Below are 16,043 nucleotides of genomic sequence, written 5' to 3'. Positions count from 1 at the left end.
ATACCGTCGGCTGATCTGCTGGGACGATGACTGCTTTCATCGGGCAGGTGAGTGGGACACGGTGAGAGCATTAGCCAGTGATCAAGGTGAGATGATAAGCTGGGAAGTCATTCCTAACATCGAAGGTGAGAACGCCAGCTGGCATCTCGCCGGTTATCACCCTGTGGCTTTTGCGCGTGGCGAGGTGCTGGCGCGGGAGCTGGTATTGGACATTCCATAGTCCGCGAGAGCGATCGGAGGAAGCGTCTTCAGAGGCACCGTGGCAAGAGCATTGTACTTGATGTGATCCTGACAGGATACATCCCAGGCAGTAAGAACGCGGTAGATCGCAGGGTGAGCTGCGATTCGCAAGAGATGGCTTCGTCGGACAATATATCACGCGGCATCCAGCAGGATACGGAAATGTGCAGTTCGGAACAGATGACATAACGGTAAGTTCCCGGTTTTTCAAGTTTGACATGTCCACAACCAGGTTGGTATTGCAGATCGCTGCAAACATCCCTGTCGTATTCCCACAAATTTCATTGGCATGTGCCTGACTGCCCACTGCTGCCTTGGGCGACGTCACGCTTCTTCTCAAAACATTCCACTTCTTCAGACAAACAATCAACTCCAACTTCAACTTCACTTCTCCGTCGCAATCTCATCAACCAGTCCTCACAAACACTTTCGATCATCACCAACAACCACTGCAACCATCATGTCTGCTTCCACCAACCCAGGAAACTTCGCCAACCGCCCGACCGAAGAGGTCCAAGCCATCGCTTCCATGGGCGGCAAAGCATCTCACGACGCTCACACTTCCGCGGAGGAGAGCCACCCACCAGGCCGCAACCCCGACGGCACATTCGTCAAGGGCTCGGAAGCTGCAAAGGAAGCTGGTCACATCGGTGGACTTCACGCTCATCACAAGACTGAGGAGGAGGTATGACATTTTCATCCCGCGATTGATGGATGAAGTGAAGCTGGCACTGACACAGTGCTTCAGGCTGACCACGCAGCTGGCCGCAACCCCGACGGCACTTTCACCAAGGGCTCCGAAGCCGCCAAGGAGGCGGGACACATCGGTGGTCTCCACGCTCATCACAAGGTCGACGAGAAGATGGAGCATCCCACCGGCCGCAACGAGGATGGCACTTTCGTCAAGGGCTCTGAGGCGGCGAAGGAGGCTGGTCACATCGGTGGTCTTCACGCTCATCACTTGAAGGACGTCAACGAGTTGGACGTGCAGGCTGATGTGAGTCTTCTATGGTTCATGGTGAAGTGCTACAGTGACTGACATTCTGACAGGACCACACCGGTCGCAACCCCGACGGCACGTTCAAGAAGGGCTCTGAGGCGGCGAAGGAGGCGGGACATGTCGGTGGACTTCACGCTCACAACAAGGCCGAGTAGGGTATTGGCGATGAGAAAGGCTTCACTGGAATCAGCACAGGCACGGGAAGTCACAATGTGGCTCAAGGACTTCGGGGGAAATTGAAAGAAGGGAACATTGCGTAGCAGCATTCTGTAGCAGATGTAGCCGCCAAAGCCCAATGACAACAGCGCCGTCCGTACGTTCCTTTCAATCGTCCGTCATGTCGTCTTCACATATCCTGTCCCGCCATCTCCTCCCACAACCTTGTGTCCAACCCATCATCCCATCTCAATCTTCTGCCTCTTCGCACCGTCACAAGCAACCTCAACCTCCACCTTGAAATTCCCCAACGCACTCTCCTTCAATTCCAACCCCGCCTGCTTCGCCGCAAACAACCCATGCGAAAGCTCCAACAAAAACTCCGCCGGCATCGTCGCTTCCACATTATACCGAGACCCCTTTGCCACAAACATGTGAACCAACATCCTCCTCAACCCATCTCCAGCCTGCGTATTCGCGTACGCATAAGTGACCGTGGCGGCGCAGGGCAGCTTGATCGGTCGAGAACCTCTCTGCCCGGTGAGAGCCAGGAAGAGACAGTCGATGATGCTGTTTTGGAACGTGGCGTCTTGGAGGTGGCCGCCCATCACGTACATGCGAACCAACCAGTGGAATTCTGGCGCGATGGCGGCGGTATCTTGAGGTGAGTACATTGTTGGTAGGCGCCCGTCGTTGGCCCAGTTCAGGTAGAGATTCATGTCGAGTGCTTCGATGGCGTGAAGAGCAGGGACACGGCCTGAGAAGAGTTCGTCGGCGGAGTGGGTTTGCAAGAGGACGGAAGTGCGGTTTTGATGAGGGTAGGCGAGGCGCAGGTATGTTTGGGTGGGAGGGAGTCCGACGCTTATTAGCTGGCCGTGGTGGATGAAGCTGGTTGTGATCCGGTTAGTTGACGAGGGACTATGCCAATGGGTTCTGTGACATACTCTTGGAGGGGTGGCTGGCCGGAGCGACAGTCGGTGACCGAGGTGCCCATGGTGGGAGAGGTGGCTGGCGGTGCTTTGCGCTTCTGATGGAGAGTGATGGTCGGCATGTGAATTCGTGGTGTGGTGAAGTATTGGGTAGCTTGGCTGATCACGAGCGCAAAAGTAAACAAGCAAACGCGCAGCTGATGGCTCTTCCGTGGCGGAGGGAGAGGAGGCGAAAGCCACAGCGGTCAGATGACCGGCCAGTTGCAAGTCCGCAACGGAAGAGGCGTCATCTTGAGGGTGTGGTGGACGTAGAGGAAAAGGAAAGGAATAGGGAGAAGAAACTCTACGAAGACCTGACTTGTCATGCCCGTCCTTCCGTGTGCCATGTCATTTACGGGTGCTTGAGCTTCAGGCGCCATGCTCACCTACTGGGCAGTGATTCGGCCATGCGAAGACATCTGACTGAAGCGTCTTGGGTATATAGTCAAGAAGTTTCGGTCGTTCTCACTGGCTTCTGCAACTGCGTCGCGAAAGGTGCCAATCAGTGTCTGACAATCTGCAGCGCTGATACACTTAATAGCTCAGTGGGATGCATCCAGATCGATTTTTTTGTTTGCTTTCGTGAAACAAACGCCGTCAAAAAGGTCCTGAGTTCGAGCGCCAGCGTCACCAACCGGCCTAAACTTTTGCACGTTGTGACGGGCTTGTGATAGTCCAGGAGTTCACCCGGGTCGTCATGCTCCTTTTTACTGCGTCTTCGGCTGCCTCAGCATACACATATGCGTCAACGCCTCATGATACCCGAAATCCCTCGCATCAAGCGGCAGACTTTCCACGACTTCGAACCCAAACTTCTTGTACAGCGGCACGCCCTTCGGACTGCCCTCCAAATACGCCGGCAAGCCCAGCTCGTCCGCTTTTGCCGCACCCCATTCCAGCGCCAGCGATCCCGCTCCTCGTCGCTCATGCTCGGGCAGCGTGCACAGCGCATGAAGCAGCACATACGGCTTATTCCCCAGATGTTTCATCCTGCAAGCGTCCAGCACGCGGTGCAATTCATGCAGGAAATTGAGCATATTCCCCGGCGCGATGTCCGGGTTTGTGCCGTACTGTTCTTCGTCTTGATTTTCTTCCTCCTCTTCCTGTTTGATTTCTTCGTCGGTTCGCTGGGCGAAGATCTTCCATTGTGCGACTGCGATCACCTGGCCGAAGGGTCCGTCGGAGGGAAGGCCTGTGTCCACGATTTTGAAGAAGTGCGTTCGACCCGGGTGCTTTTGCTCGTAGCGCTGGGCTTTGGCTGCGGCGTGGCGGATTCCTTCCTCGGTCATGCCGTTGGCGTAGAGGACTGAGCAGATGCCGGGACGGAAGGCGACGTCGCCGACGCGGGCGTAGATGTCGAACTCGGAGAGTGGGAGGGGGAGGAGTTGCAGAGGCATGGTGAGCGAGCTATTGTCTTTCTTGATTGATCGAGAGGTGCAGGCTTTGGATGGGGAAGTGAGTGAGCACAGAAGGAAGAGATATGCCTACCTTGCCATCTTATACAGTACGGAAGTGTGAGTCAGTGTGAGGAGATCCGGAGGAGCAATAGAGTCGTTGAGGTGAGGTTGCTTTCATGGGTGTGAAGTCGTATCCCGAGGAATGGCCGAGCGCTACTGTAGAGACGTCGACCTCGTCGGCCAAGGACTTCACTTGCTTCACCTCACAGTCATCGGCAGTGCATTATCACAGTGCACATGAAGCATGTCAAATCGGAAGTCATGTGAATGAAGGCACACAGCTCGAGGCCAAGGAATCTTGAAGTGAGATACGAGACCTGTGTTTGACGACACAGCCGGATGCGACCCAGAACTACCAAGGCTCCAAACCAAACACCCGACCAAAACCTGCACATCTGTGCTCACCCCGACTCACAAACTCCCAAGCCATCCAGACTGAACATTTCCAACTCATAACGCCGCTTCGTCGCTGGGACAAATCACTGCACCTGCGGCACAACGTAATTCTGATTCTCCACCGTCACACTCTTAGTCTGGTTATTCGTTTTGTACACACCGACCAATCTGCACAAATCATTAGCATGCCGTCCATCATCAACTTCAGACACATCTCAAAACTCACCTGCTCGCCAACTCAAACATATTGTTTCTCAACGAAATGACAATAAACTGCGCATTCTTCGTCCTCTCCTTGATATACGCCGCCACAATGCTGACGTTCCGGAAATCCAACGCCGCATCAATCTCGTCCATGACATACAAAGGCGTGGGCTTGTAGTGATGCAGAGCGAAGACCAACGCCAGTGAGGAGAGTGTCTTCTCACCACCGGACAAGTTGCCGATGTTCTTCCAGCTCTTTTTGGGTGGCATGACGGAAAAGAGGATGCCTTCTGAGAAGGGGTCGAGGGAATCGACGAGTTCCAGCTCGGCATTGCCGCCCATGGTAATCATCTGGTACATTTCTTTAAGGCGGAGGGATATGGTGCTGAAGCCTTCCATGAAGCCTTCGAGACGCATGCGGCGGAGGTCGTCGGTGCGACGTTTGGCATCGTCACGTTCTTTGAGAGATTCGTTGAGGTCAGCGAGACGGGTGGTGTGCTCGTTGACGCGGCGGCGGTATTCGGCCAGGACGGATAGTTCGACGGAGTGAGAGGTGCGCTCTTCGAGAGAGGCGATGGCGGCTTTGAGTTCGTCCTTGTCAAGGTCTTCGAGCTCATCGCGGGACAGTTCGGGCACGGGTTCGGGATCTTTCTCTTCGCCATCTTCGCTGACATTCTGAAGAGTAAGCTTCTCAAGCTTGGCTTGCCAGTGTTGGAGGCGCTTTTGGTTGTCGGCAAGATGCTTGTTGTTCTCCTCGAGCTTATTCCGCATGTCGACTTCTGCACCGCGAGTCTTGTTGAGTTCCTCTCGTTGCTCTTCGAGACACCGCTTCATCTCTTCCAGCTCTCCTGCCTTCTCTTCGAGCGAGATCTTGGCTTCCTCGTATCGACTTCGCAGGCCAGAGTTGTCAGAGTTCTGTGCGGAAACGTCGTTCTCGACCTTCTCGATATCCTTGGCGATTTTCTCGAGCTCCACTTCTGCATCATGGTTGGCCTTCTCCTGCTTGATGCGTTGCTTGTCGGCCTTGCTCTTGGATACCTCAGCAGCATTTAGCGACTCTGTCAGAGAGTCGATCTGCTCCTTCAGACCGTCGACCTTGGCCTTCTGGCCTCGGAGCTTGACGCCGCCGATCTCCATGATCTTGTCCTGCAGCTCTTTAATGTCGCCCTCGATGCCTTCAGTCTCGGATTGCAGCTTCTCAACCTCTTTCTGCATCGACGCAATACTCTTCTCGAGAGTGGTGAGCTTGCCCTTGTCTGACTTTGAGCTCTTCAGCTCGGAAGTCAGCTCCTCGATACGTTTCTGCGCATCTTCGACGTTGCGGTCGATGCTGCCCAGCTCAAGTCCGATCTTCTGAGCCTGTGTGTCCAGCTTGGGAATTTGAGCTTGAAGTTCTCGGAGTTGGCCATCGAGTTCACGCTGCTCCTGCTGAAGTGCCGAATACTCCTTCTCGAGAGCGTCACGGTCGACCTCCAACTTAGAGACCTGCTCTTTGGAGGTGTCGCCCGCAACCTTCGACGACATCGCGCCTTTGGCCACACGTGTACCACCACCGCTCATGGTACCAGACTTATCGATGAGCTTGCCCTCCAAGCTCACCACTCGCCATCGCTTGGCGCCGTATGCGACTCGGTCGGCTTGCTGAGATTCGTTGGCCACAAGAGTGTTCTGCAGGACACTGTAGAAAGCTGGCAGGAATCGATCATGCTTGCTTTTTACAAGGTCGAACAAGCGCGGGCAGTTCTCGGGTGTTTGGATCTGCGACATGTCGCGGTTGGGCAGACGGTCCAGGCAGATGAAGTTCGCTCGTCCGAGGTTGTTCTTGCGAAGATATTCGATGCATTGCTGAGCGGCTTCGACGGAGTCCACAACCATGTTGTCGAGCGATGGACAGGCGGTGGAGATGGCGATGTCGTACTTGGCGTCGATGGCACCGAGGTTTCCAAGTCGTCCGTGGAAGCCTTCAATACGTCCAGACTCCTTGAGGCGAGTGAGACCAGCGAGCACGTTGCCTTGGCTTTGCGTTGCGGACAAGCTTGCTCGTGCTTCATCGGCCTTCTGACGTGCGTTGGACAGCTTCGACTTGAAGACAGGTTCTCTGACAGAGACCTCGTCGAGCTGCTTTTGCACGCTCTGAGCCTCCTTCTCAGCGACCTTGCGTTGCTTCTTGCAGCTCTCAAGCTCGGCCGCTTTGCTTTCACGCTGCTCTTGAAGGATGGCTATCTTCGCCTCGACTTCCGCAATGGCGGTGGCTCCAGAGGTCTCTCGCTCGCGCAAGATGTCAAGCTCACTCTGTGCTACGGCAATGGAGGATTGCTTCTCGTTAATCTTTGCACTCCACGGCTCTAGCTGCTTTTGCTTCGCCGCAATGTCATCGCTGATGCCTTGAGTCTTGCCCTTGAGGGCGTCGCGAATCTTGGCCAGCTCGTTGTCCTCTGCCTGCATCTCCTCCTCCAGCTCGGCGATCTCGCCCCCAAGCCGTTCAATGTCGTCTTCGGCTTTCTTTGCGAGCGACACAGATTGTGAGACCTCAAATGCGGAAGTTTCACGAGTCTTCTCAAGCTTCTTCTCCTTGTTCTTGAGATGCTTCTTCTTCTCCTCGACCTTGACGGAGGCCTTGTCCAGGTCGTCAGCTTCCTTCTTGATGGCGGCAGCTTCCTTCTCCATCTTCTCGTACACCTTGGACTCGCCCTTGTATTCCTTCTCCAGCGTCTTGATTTCCGCTTCGGCGCCTTGATGGCGATTCAGCTCATCGCCGAGCTGAGTCTGGATCTGGCCGATCGCTTCCTCGGACACCTGGATGTTGTCGCCACATTCCGCGACGTAAATCTGGTAGAGAGCGGACTGCTTGGAAGCAAGCTCGTTTTCGTCCTTGATGTATGCAAGAGCCTTGTCCTTTTTGTCCTCCAAGTTGTTCTTCTCCTTCTCCACATGCTGCACTCGCGTACTCTTCTCCAAGCAGATCTCGTTGTATTCCTCAGTCTTCGCTGCTTGCTCTTCGATCGGCTGCTTGTACTTTGAGGTGCCAATGATGTCTTCGAGATACTCCAGTAGCCCATCGTCGTGCTCGTTGGCAGCTTTGGGCTTCATGCCGGCGATCGACTCGACCTCGCCCTGCAGAATGAGGAAACGTTTGTGGTCCAGGTCGATGCCACGGTCCTTGAGCAGCGTTGTGACAGTGGTGAAGTCCGAGGTCTTGCCGTTGATGTAGTACTTGCTGCCGTTGTTCTTGAAAGCTCGCCGTGAGATGACCAGCTGTGTGTCTGGCACGACTGTCGATCCGCCCTCCGGCTGGTCCATGACCATCTGAAAGTGGACCTCCACTTCACAAAAGTCCAGATCCGGATACTGCGCGCTGTTGTGGATCAAAGCTGAGATCTTTCCCTGTCGCATCTTGCTTGCCCGGAAGCCAAACACGAAGAGCAGCGAATCGATGACATTGCTCTTACCAGATCCATTGGGACCAACGACAGAGGAGAACGAGGCGTGGAATGGTCCGACTTGTTGCCTCCCGGCGTAGGACTTGAAGTTGGTCATGATCAGGTATGTGATGGTCATACGTGCCTTTGGTTCCGCAGGCTCGTGTGATTGAGTCAAACCGACTGCTCTTTTGCGGACTACAATGTCCATTGGTTTGTCCAGCTTCGTGATGTTCGCGTCCACCTTCTTCACCTGCACTCTGGACTCAGTTTTGGGCGTAGTAGGCACTTCCGTAGTCTCCATCACATCCTCCATTGGCTCAACTTCTCGGTGCGCCAGCTTGGGTGTTGCCATGTTCTCGGTCGCATCTGGCATCTCTTCGTCTGGAGTCCTGTTTCGGGCAGGCTGTCGCGGCGTTTGCTCGTTGATCGTCGATTCGGTGATGTCGGTCAAAGGTGTGCCCTGCCGTAGTGCAGGCTCGGGAGAAGCGGTTGCTTGCGGCGTGGGTAGGGGAGGCTGCAGCTCTTCGTGTGTGTCGGACAAAATTGACGATCGTGAGACGCCTCGACTCTGTCGTGCCGCGCGTGCATCTTTGACACTTCTTCGCTTCGGCGCTGCCTTTTTCGAGGGTGACATTGGCTCATCGACCACGCTTTCTGGTGGAGAGAAGACTTGCGACGGCTCAATGGACATTTCGCTGGTATCAACGTTCCTGGTCTGTCGTCGTGAGGCCACCGTTCTCCTCTTTGGCGCGATATCTCCAGCATCCACTGTCTTCCTGCGAGGCGACCCTCTCGTGCTCTTCGGCGCCGGTGTAAATTCCTCCTCATCGTCGCTGTTCCGCGTCCGGCTGACCGTGGAGTTCTCGATGTCTGAGCCTGAGTCCTCCTCGATTACAGTTTTCCGTCGAGCAGCGGCGCGCCTTGACGGCCGCGCGGGTGATGTGTCGGCCATGGTGAGTCCTCGAGAGTGCTGCCGTGGGTTAGTGTTACTGTCTTGAAGTCGACTCGTCCCAGATCATCAAAAGCCGTGTTGACATGTGTAAATAAACGCTAGCTGCATTGGGACGTCGCGTCGACGCGCTCTACGGTAAGGGCCGCCGATCTTGCTACGACATCATCGGCACGGCAGCTCTCACTTTCACAGCCCATCAACATGTGAAGTCACTGCGCTCATGCCCATAACGGCACACATCAACACAAATCAGTCATGAGATTCTTTAGTACCGCCCTGGCAGCGCTGTCATGCCTACGACTTGCCTCGACCTCTCAGCTTGAGCAGGCAATACTTGGGCTCGCAACAGAAGCGCACTCAAAACCAGTGAACGTCGCAATCATAGGAGCTGGAGCAGCTGGTACGTCCACTGCATACCATCTCACCAAATATGCCCTCGAGTCTCGTATACCGATCAACATCACCATCTTCGAACGGAGGTCATACATTGGCGGACGCTCCACCACCGTGAATGCCTACGATGATCCTGCTCTACCCGTCGAGCTCGGTGCCAGCATCTTTGTCAAGATCAACAAAATTCTGGTAGATGCCGTGTATGAGTTTGACTTGTCAACGAAAGCGTTCCAAGGCAAGAGCAACGTGCCAGGTGCGGACCTCGCAGTATGGGACGGTGAAGAGATCAAGATCACACAAAACGGCGGATGGTGGGACTTTGCAAAGCTGTGGTGGAGATATGGCAGAGCTCCATTGCAGACGATCAAGTTGATGAAGAGTACCGTAGGGAAGTTCCTGCAAATGTACGAGAGTCCGGTATTCCCATTCGAGAGCCTGACCCAGGTCGCACAAGATGTTGGACTGCTCGAAGTGACTGCAGCAACAGGAGAGCAATACATGCGGGAGAATGGCATCACGGGACTTTTCGGAAGTGAAATTGTCCAGGCAAGCACACGAGTGAACTATGCCCAGAATCTGGAATACATCCACGGTTTGGAAGCCATGGTCTGCATGGCTACCGAAGGAGCTATGGCTGTTGAGGGTGGAAACTGGAGAATCTTCGACCAGATGGTGAAGGCGTCCCACGCGACGGCACTCCTGGAGACCGAAGTCACCGATATCACGAGACAGAAGTCTGGACAGTACTCGCTGACGTTCAAGCCCGAAGCCTCTGCATTGGAGTCGCAGTCCTTCGATGCTGTGGTGCTCGCGACGCCATACCAATTCTCGAATCTCTCCTCTCTCCGCCTTGACGACTCTCATCCAACGCCCGACAAGATTCCGTATGTCGAACTCCACGTAACACTCTTCACCTCACCTCATCTCCTCTCTCCGAAGTTCTTCAACCTGCCCGCCGACAAGTCCGCGCCAAAAGTCATCCTCACAACCCTACCCATCGGCGAATCCGGCAAGTCTGGACCCGCTGGCGTCGGAAACGCTGGCTTCTGGTCCATCTCGCTCCTCCGACCCGTCACGAATCCAGAGACAAGTGTGCCGGAATATTTGTACAAGATCTTCTCACCCTCTCCGGCCAACGCAACCTTCTTGGCAGATCTGCTTGGCATTGAACATCTTCCGGGCAACGACGAGGACGGGCTGAGCAAAAGGGATGTGTCGTGGTTACTGAGAAAAGTCTGGGACTCATACCCGTACGAGTACCCAAGAGTCACATTCGAGGATGCGAAGCTTGCGGAACGTTTGTGGTATACTGGCGGTATGGACAGCTTCATCAGCACGATGGAGACCAACGCTCTGATGGGCAAGAACGTAGCGAAGTTGATTGCTGATGATTTTGCTGGTTGGGATGGCGAAGCTGTTCTGGAAACGGCGCAAAAGAATGCTGCTGTCAAAGATGATTTATGAGGTACGCGAAACGAAGTTGACGATGATGCACGAGCCGCGATGAGCGAGCATCGCATGTGATCGGACGTCTCACTGCTGAGCATGATGACAGGTAGGTGTTTTGCATATGTTATTCTTCTCAGTCGTTCGACCACCTTCGCTCTCGAGATGGCATTTCACATGCAGCTGGCACTCACACGTCGCAGCTGCCTCTCAACGAAGGAGTGAACCTCACACTAACTCCAATGGCCATTTTGAAGACGGATCAGCTGTCAAGGAACGGCACTCTTCATATCATCGAACATCTTGCTTCATCGGCATTCTCGAACATCCTACAAGAAACATCATCAACCTTGCCGAACTTAAACGACTGCTTGATCGAGCAACAAGCGGTGCGCTTCCACAATCCCAGCGATCCGAAAAGAACGCCACCACGATGTCTCTGGCACAGCCGTGCGGTGAGGACAATGAGCAGCTCATCGAGTACGTTTCCAAGCCACGAATGGGCCAGCGCTTCTAACAACTTCTCAGCTTCGCAGATGATAGCATCACCCTCATCTTCGACAGCGAGGGAAAGGAGACCTGGACCGTACATCGCAAGCCCCTCATGAAGTCCCCGTTCTTCGCCATCGCTCTCAAGTCGACCTGGGCCGAAGGAAAAACCAACGAGGTCAAGCTACTCGACGACGATCCCGAGGTAATGAACCACTACATCCACTGGCTTTACACCTCGACTCTCCCGCGCACTCTATTCACGGTCCTGGCCAAGCTGTATGTGCTCGGTGAAAAGTTCATGCATCCGGAGTTCAAGAATGCCGTCGTGCTGGCTATCCTGCGCGAGACAGAGGAGGATGTGTATCCAGTTGGCGAAGCGGTGAACACAATCTACGAGGGCACGCTCAAGGGCTCGCTGGGCAGGCAGCTGCTGGTTGACTTATTCTACGGGTATGGCAACCCGCACTGGCTCCGGCATCATGACTATCATCAGGACTTCGTGATGGATCAGGCCATGAAGCCATTGGCGATGAATTGTGGTGCCGATCTGAAGGAAGGGCGCATCGAGACGGCCAACTACCTCGAAAGCCTGGATAAAGTCGGGCAAGAGATCAGCAAAGAAGAAGCGTGCTCTAAAAACGTTGCAGGAGCTTGCAATAATACGAGTACAGACTGAGCTACAGACTGGACTGAGGCTTTCGCTCGAGCAGGATACGCTTGAGTCCGAAGCTGCGCGCTTCTCGCACCCGCGACCTTCGACCGGGTCAATCCCCGACACCCACCGCCGCACAATCGGAATGGACTAGTATCAAGCTTGGTCCGGTCATTGCACACTTCCCTCCCGCAAAGCACGTCGGGAATGAGGCTGCGAGAACGAAGAGACAACAGGTCGCTCGCTTGCTCACTCGGACGAAAAGCATCATTGCGTTAGAATTGGCACGAATCAGTATCACAAGAAGATCTTATCCGCGAAAGTCCAGCCTGCAGTGAGTTTGTCGAGTCATTGCAACAAGCCCGCACGTTCCGTTTTGTAAAGGTGTAGGGCGCCGGGCGTCGCCCAGGCGTTTCGTAAATCCGTGCTAATTATCTAATTCGCCCACCGACCTTCAACCTTGACCTCGAACTACAAGGATCTGAAGAATTGAAACCTGGAGCTAGCCTAATCCTCGCTGCATATTCGCACGACTCAGGTCCAAACGATGCATGAATGCCGATCTGAGGGCAGCCAAATGCCGAACTCGACTGATTTTCAGGCACATCATCGAGTTTGCGGTCTGGCTAGGGTTCATCTCCCTGCACCGGCAGACCCTCTACAGGCATCCGCCTGGAACTCCGGAATGGCTGTGAGGCTACAAGACTCTTTGAAGTCTGGGAACAGATTCCCGTCGCGTTTTATCATTCTCCGTTCCACTTCCCTTGCGACCATCCGCCCGCCATGTCTGCGAAGAGTACCGCCGTGGACCACGTCACCAAGACGTCCAGCGACTACGAAGATGGGCATGCCGCTCAAGGAGAATTCAGTTCCGTGATCTCCGACGAAGACCGCTTCGGCTTCTCCGAAAAGCAGAAGAAGAGCATCATCCGACGGATCGATCTTCGAGTTGTCGGTCTCCTCGGCGCCATGTACGCCACCTCTTCGGTCGATAATGCGACCATTGGGCTGGTACTCATCGCTGGAATGGGAGCGGATATGAAACTCAACAGTACGCAATATAGTACCATCACTTCGATGTTCTATGTGACGTTCCTCTTGTTCCAATTACCGGCCGCCGTCATCCTCCGCAAGGTCGGCCCAAAGAAGTTTCTTTGCACCATCACGGTAAGCATCCTTCTCCTACGAATGGGAACACAAGAAGCATGATATATTCGACAGCGCCTCGCGCATCTCGGATGACATCGGCTTGGAATGCCCTCAACCCATGCTGTAAAGACCTCGGCTAACCGCACCTTTTAGATACTGTGGGGTCTGACTACGCTCGCCTGCGGCTTCGTACGAAACTGGTACGACCTCGTCGCTCTCCGCCTCGTCCTCGGAGTCTGGGAAGCCGGCATGTTTCCAGCAGTAACCTACTTCCTCTCCCTCTGGTATCCCCGATACTCCATGCAGAAGCGCTATGCTCTCTGGCTTATGCTTGGAATCATCCCCGCTGCCTTCTCTGGTATCGTTTGCTACGGCATCTCTCATCTTGCCGGCAAGGGCGTCGGACCGAAAGCTTGGTCTCAGAACCAGACTGGGGACGGGATCGCAGGCTGGCGATACATCTACTGGATCTTCGGCGCCTGTACTCTCTGTGTCGGCATCTTTTCGTTCTTCTTCATCGTCGACTTTCCCGAGAAACTCGCCTTGGGCACCTCCAAGACCAAGCGTCCCTTCCTCTCGCAGGAAGAAGCTGCATGGGCCGTGTCCCGTGTCGAAGCTGATCGACACGATGTCATGCCGCCGGAGTTCCGAGTCTGGGAATATCTCGGCCATTTGAAGGACGCCAAACTCTGGGCGATGGCGCTGTGTTATGGATGTAACACTGTCGCTTTGCACGGGGTTGGATTTGCGCTGCCTTACATCCTCAGCGAGGGCATGGGCTACGGCGTTGGTGAGGCGATGGCCCTTTCCACGCCGCCAACGCTACTCGGCAGTATCACCATGGTCTTTGCGGCGTACTTTGCGGACAGGTTCCGGCGTCGTACGCCATTCATCTTGGTCGGTGCTTGTATGGTGATTGTTGGTACGTTTCCTTCCTTCTGGAACCCTGGCAAGAGTGGCTGGTTATATGAAGGGTGATCGTTCTGTGCTGACAAGACGGGATCATTGCAGGACTGAGTCTGATCGGCTTCGTCGAGATCGTCGGCTTGAGATATTTTGGCGTCTTCTTGTCCTTGTGCGGTGGACTGTCGAACACGCCAGCCATTCTGGCTTGGCAGGCGAATAATATTCGAGGTGAGTGTGGCTTGGTGGAAGGCGAAGAGCTGGCAAGCATTTCTTTGGAAGCTGACAGAACATGTTGTAGGTCAATGGAAACGCGGATTGTCGACTGCGCTGTTGTCCATCTTCGCCTCATTGGCGGGCCTGGTCGGGTAAGATAGTCCCACATTCTCAGATCGTGGGTCCTGCGAACTTTCAGCTAATGACCGACCTCCCTCATAGATCCTTCGTCTTCCGAGCCCAGGACAAACCGCATTACTATCCCGGCATAATAACTTGCATTGGAGCTCAAACGATCATGATCATCATTGTGTTATCCTTGAACGTGGTTTTCAAGCGGGCGAACAAGAAGGCTGCGGCGACGGGCATTCCAATAGAGGGATTGGAAGGGTTTCGGTATGTTTTCCTCGTCGTTGGCCTACTTGAGACGGATACTGACTGGGTTACAGGTACACATCTTGATGCGGTGGACTGATTGCTCAACACGGAGAGTCTGCCTGCTTTGCGAACCAACTTTGGCCATAGCTATCGGCTGATTAGCTGAGATTGTATCGCATACAGAATATGAAATGACTTGCTGCTTCTGGCCGTAGCACAATCCCGCTGCGAGCACTTCACTTGATGAAGACATCGAAATCAAGATCGCAAGGATAAGTAAGAAGACGGCGGATCACTCGCTCACTCTGAAGTCTGATCGACAATTGGGAACTGTTCCTCGCGTTCTTATGGACAAAGATAGATCATCTATGATCTTGGCCTGTTACATCACATTCCCCATCGACCTCAGATCCCTCGAAACACTTTTTCAGGTCCATCACCCCGCTGTCTATCCCGAAAGAAGTTTCGCCCTTTCCAGGAATCCCTCGCGGTGCTTCCACACTTCGACAATGTAGTCGTCACACTTCTTGCATCCGCGGAAACGTACAACCTTGACGAAATGGCGGTCTGGAAGCGGGTCTTTCGCGGCTGCGCGGCTGCTCATTACATCGAAGTCGATCAAGCGAAGTATCCACGGCCTGAAGAGTCGGGCCATATTCTTCGGCTTGCAGCGTTGTATCTCGTGGCTCCGACGGCAGACCAACTGCAGTCTTCTGAACTCTGTTGCTGGAGCCAGTGTCCTCAATAGCACAGCGATGTCTGCCTTTGTGGGCTCGATTTTTTGGATCGCGAGGAAGCGAAGGTGCGCCACCGACTGGCCGATCGAGTTGGTGAAGCGCACGAAGTTTGGCAGATCCCTCATGAATATGCAGTTGTTTCCGTAGAGCACGGGCATCGCCTCCGCATGTATCTGCCTTGACACCGCTAGGAGCTGTGGGCATGGAACTTGCTTGCCCGTTGGATGAGATTTGATGTCGACTCTGGGTACCGGATACAGCGACAGTTCGTATACGGTATCTCTGATCTCGGTTGGCAGATGCAAGAAGGTAGTGCGGCCTTTGATGGAGACCTGTGAGGCTGACGACATTGCGACAAGCAAAGATAGGTGCTGCGGCACGAGTGAGGTATGGGGTTGTTTGATCTGATGGTAAGAGTCAATCTCAACCACGACAGAAGATGTCAGTTGTATTTGGGAGGAACAAATGCCGATTTGTGGCGAAGTAAACAGTTTGCTTGGTCATTGAGAGACAAGCAGGGCAATGCAAGAAAGAGATGGTTCAAAATCGAATCGTATCGAAAGCTGTGTGGTCTCCGCGATATACAATGGTCTGCCGAGCTCAAAACTGCTATGCAACAAAGTTAAGTTCAGGGATCTATGCACGTACGATACAAGATTGTCGAGGAATGAGAGCTTTTGGTATTCGAACGGATACTTTCCATACAGCAGAGCAGTCGCGAGGCACAGTCTTCGATGGTCGGTTCCCGCAAGGGGCAAAAGTGAACAGCAAGCAAACTTTTATCGCAAACTCTCCAAAACATCAAAGGTGTGGAGTCTCCTGTGTCGCGAGAAACAAATCACGCGTGCTCGTAGAAGGACGGTGAGCGTTCGACGTCTGCTG

The 16,043-nt window shown here is 54.1% G+C and overlaps 7 protein-coding genes across 7 annotated transcripts; 4 read left to right on the top strand and 3 right to left on the bottom strand.

The window, feature by feature from the left end:
• Positions 1-612: 612 nt before the first annotated feature.
• Positions 613-1,555, top strand: MYCGRDRAFT_106037 (uncharacterized protein; the record flags this gene model as incomplete). The annotated part of the gene is made up of 3 exons (XM_003848684.1): positions 613-925; positions 989-1,237; positions 1,291-1,555. 3 exons carry the CDS (start codon positions 701-703, stop codon positions 1,393-1,395), a joined length of 579 nt encoding a protein of 192 aa, XP_003848732.1.
• Positions 1,556-3,071: 1,516 nt separating this feature from the next.
• MYCGRDRAFT_49617 (uncharacterized protein) lies at positions 3,072-3,353 on the bottom strand (the record flags this gene model as incomplete). Its single annotated transcript, XM_003848216.1, has 1 exon — positions 3,072-3,353. The coding sequence occupies one exon, from the start codon at positions 3,351-3,353 to the stop codon at positions 3,072-3,074; it is 282 nt and encodes a 93-aa protein (XP_003848264.1).
• Positions 3,354-4,300: 947 nt separating this feature from the next.
• MYCGRDRAFT_49733 (uncharacterized protein) lies at positions 4,301-8,795 on the bottom strand (the record flags this gene model as incomplete). The annotated part of the gene is made up of 3 exons (XM_003848215.1): positions 4,301-4,385; positions 4,444-8,261; positions 8,403-8,795. 3 exons carry the CDS (start codon positions 8,793-8,795, stop codon positions 4,301-4,303), a joined length of 4,296 nt encoding a protein of 1,431 aa, XP_003848263.1.
• Positions 8,796-9,158: 363 nt separating this feature from the next.
• MYCGRDRAFT_23211 (uncharacterized protein) lies at positions 9,159-10,583 on the top strand (the record flags this gene model as incomplete). Its single annotated transcript, XM_003848685.1, has 1 exon — positions 9,159-10,583. A coding segment is annotated over one exon (1,425 nt), but the record flags the coding sequence as incomplete, so codon positions are not given.
• A 649-nt stretch (positions 10,584-11,232) lies between these two features.
• On the top strand, positions 11,233-11,571 carry MYCGRDRAFT_29267 (uncharacterized protein; the record flags this gene model as incomplete). The annotated part of the gene is made up of 1 exon (XM_003848686.1): positions 11,233-11,571. A coding segment is annotated over one exon (339 nt), but the record flags the coding sequence as incomplete, so codon positions are not given.
• Positions 11,572-12,561: 990 nt separating this feature from the next.
• Positions 12,562-14,508, top strand: MYCGRDRAFT_96451 (uncharacterized protein; the record flags this gene model as incomplete). Its single annotated transcript, XM_003848687.1, has 6 exons — positions 12,562-12,945; positions 13,081-13,849; positions 13,939-14,061; positions 14,132-14,198; positions 14,269-14,442; positions 14,496-14,508. 6 exons carry the CDS (start codon positions 12,562-12,564, stop codon positions 14,506-14,508), a joined length of 1,530 nt encoding a protein of 509 aa, XP_003848735.1.
• Positions 14,509-14,646: 138 nt separating this feature from the next.
• MYCGRDRAFT_106034 (uncharacterized protein) lies at positions 14,647-15,216 on the bottom strand (the record flags this gene model as incomplete). Its single annotated transcript, XM_003848214.1, has 1 exon — positions 14,647-15,216. One exon carries the CDS (start codon positions 15,077-15,079, stop codon positions 14,873-14,875), a length of 207 nt encoding a protein of 68 aa, XP_003848262.1.
• Between the last annotated feature and the right edge of the window lie 827 nt (positions 15,217-16,043).

This window comes from Zymoseptoria tritici, chromosome 11 (genome assembly GCF_000219625.1).
Source record: "Zymoseptoria tritici IPO323 chromosome 11, whole genome shotgun sequence".
Classification (NCBI taxonomy): domain Eukaryota; kingdom Fungi; phylum Ascomycota; class Dothideomycetes; order Mycosphaerellales; family Mycosphaerellaceae; genus Zymoseptoria; species Zymoseptoria tritici.
Note: the sequence above shows the minus strand (reverse complement) of the source record. Positions and strands in the feature narration are given on the sequence as shown.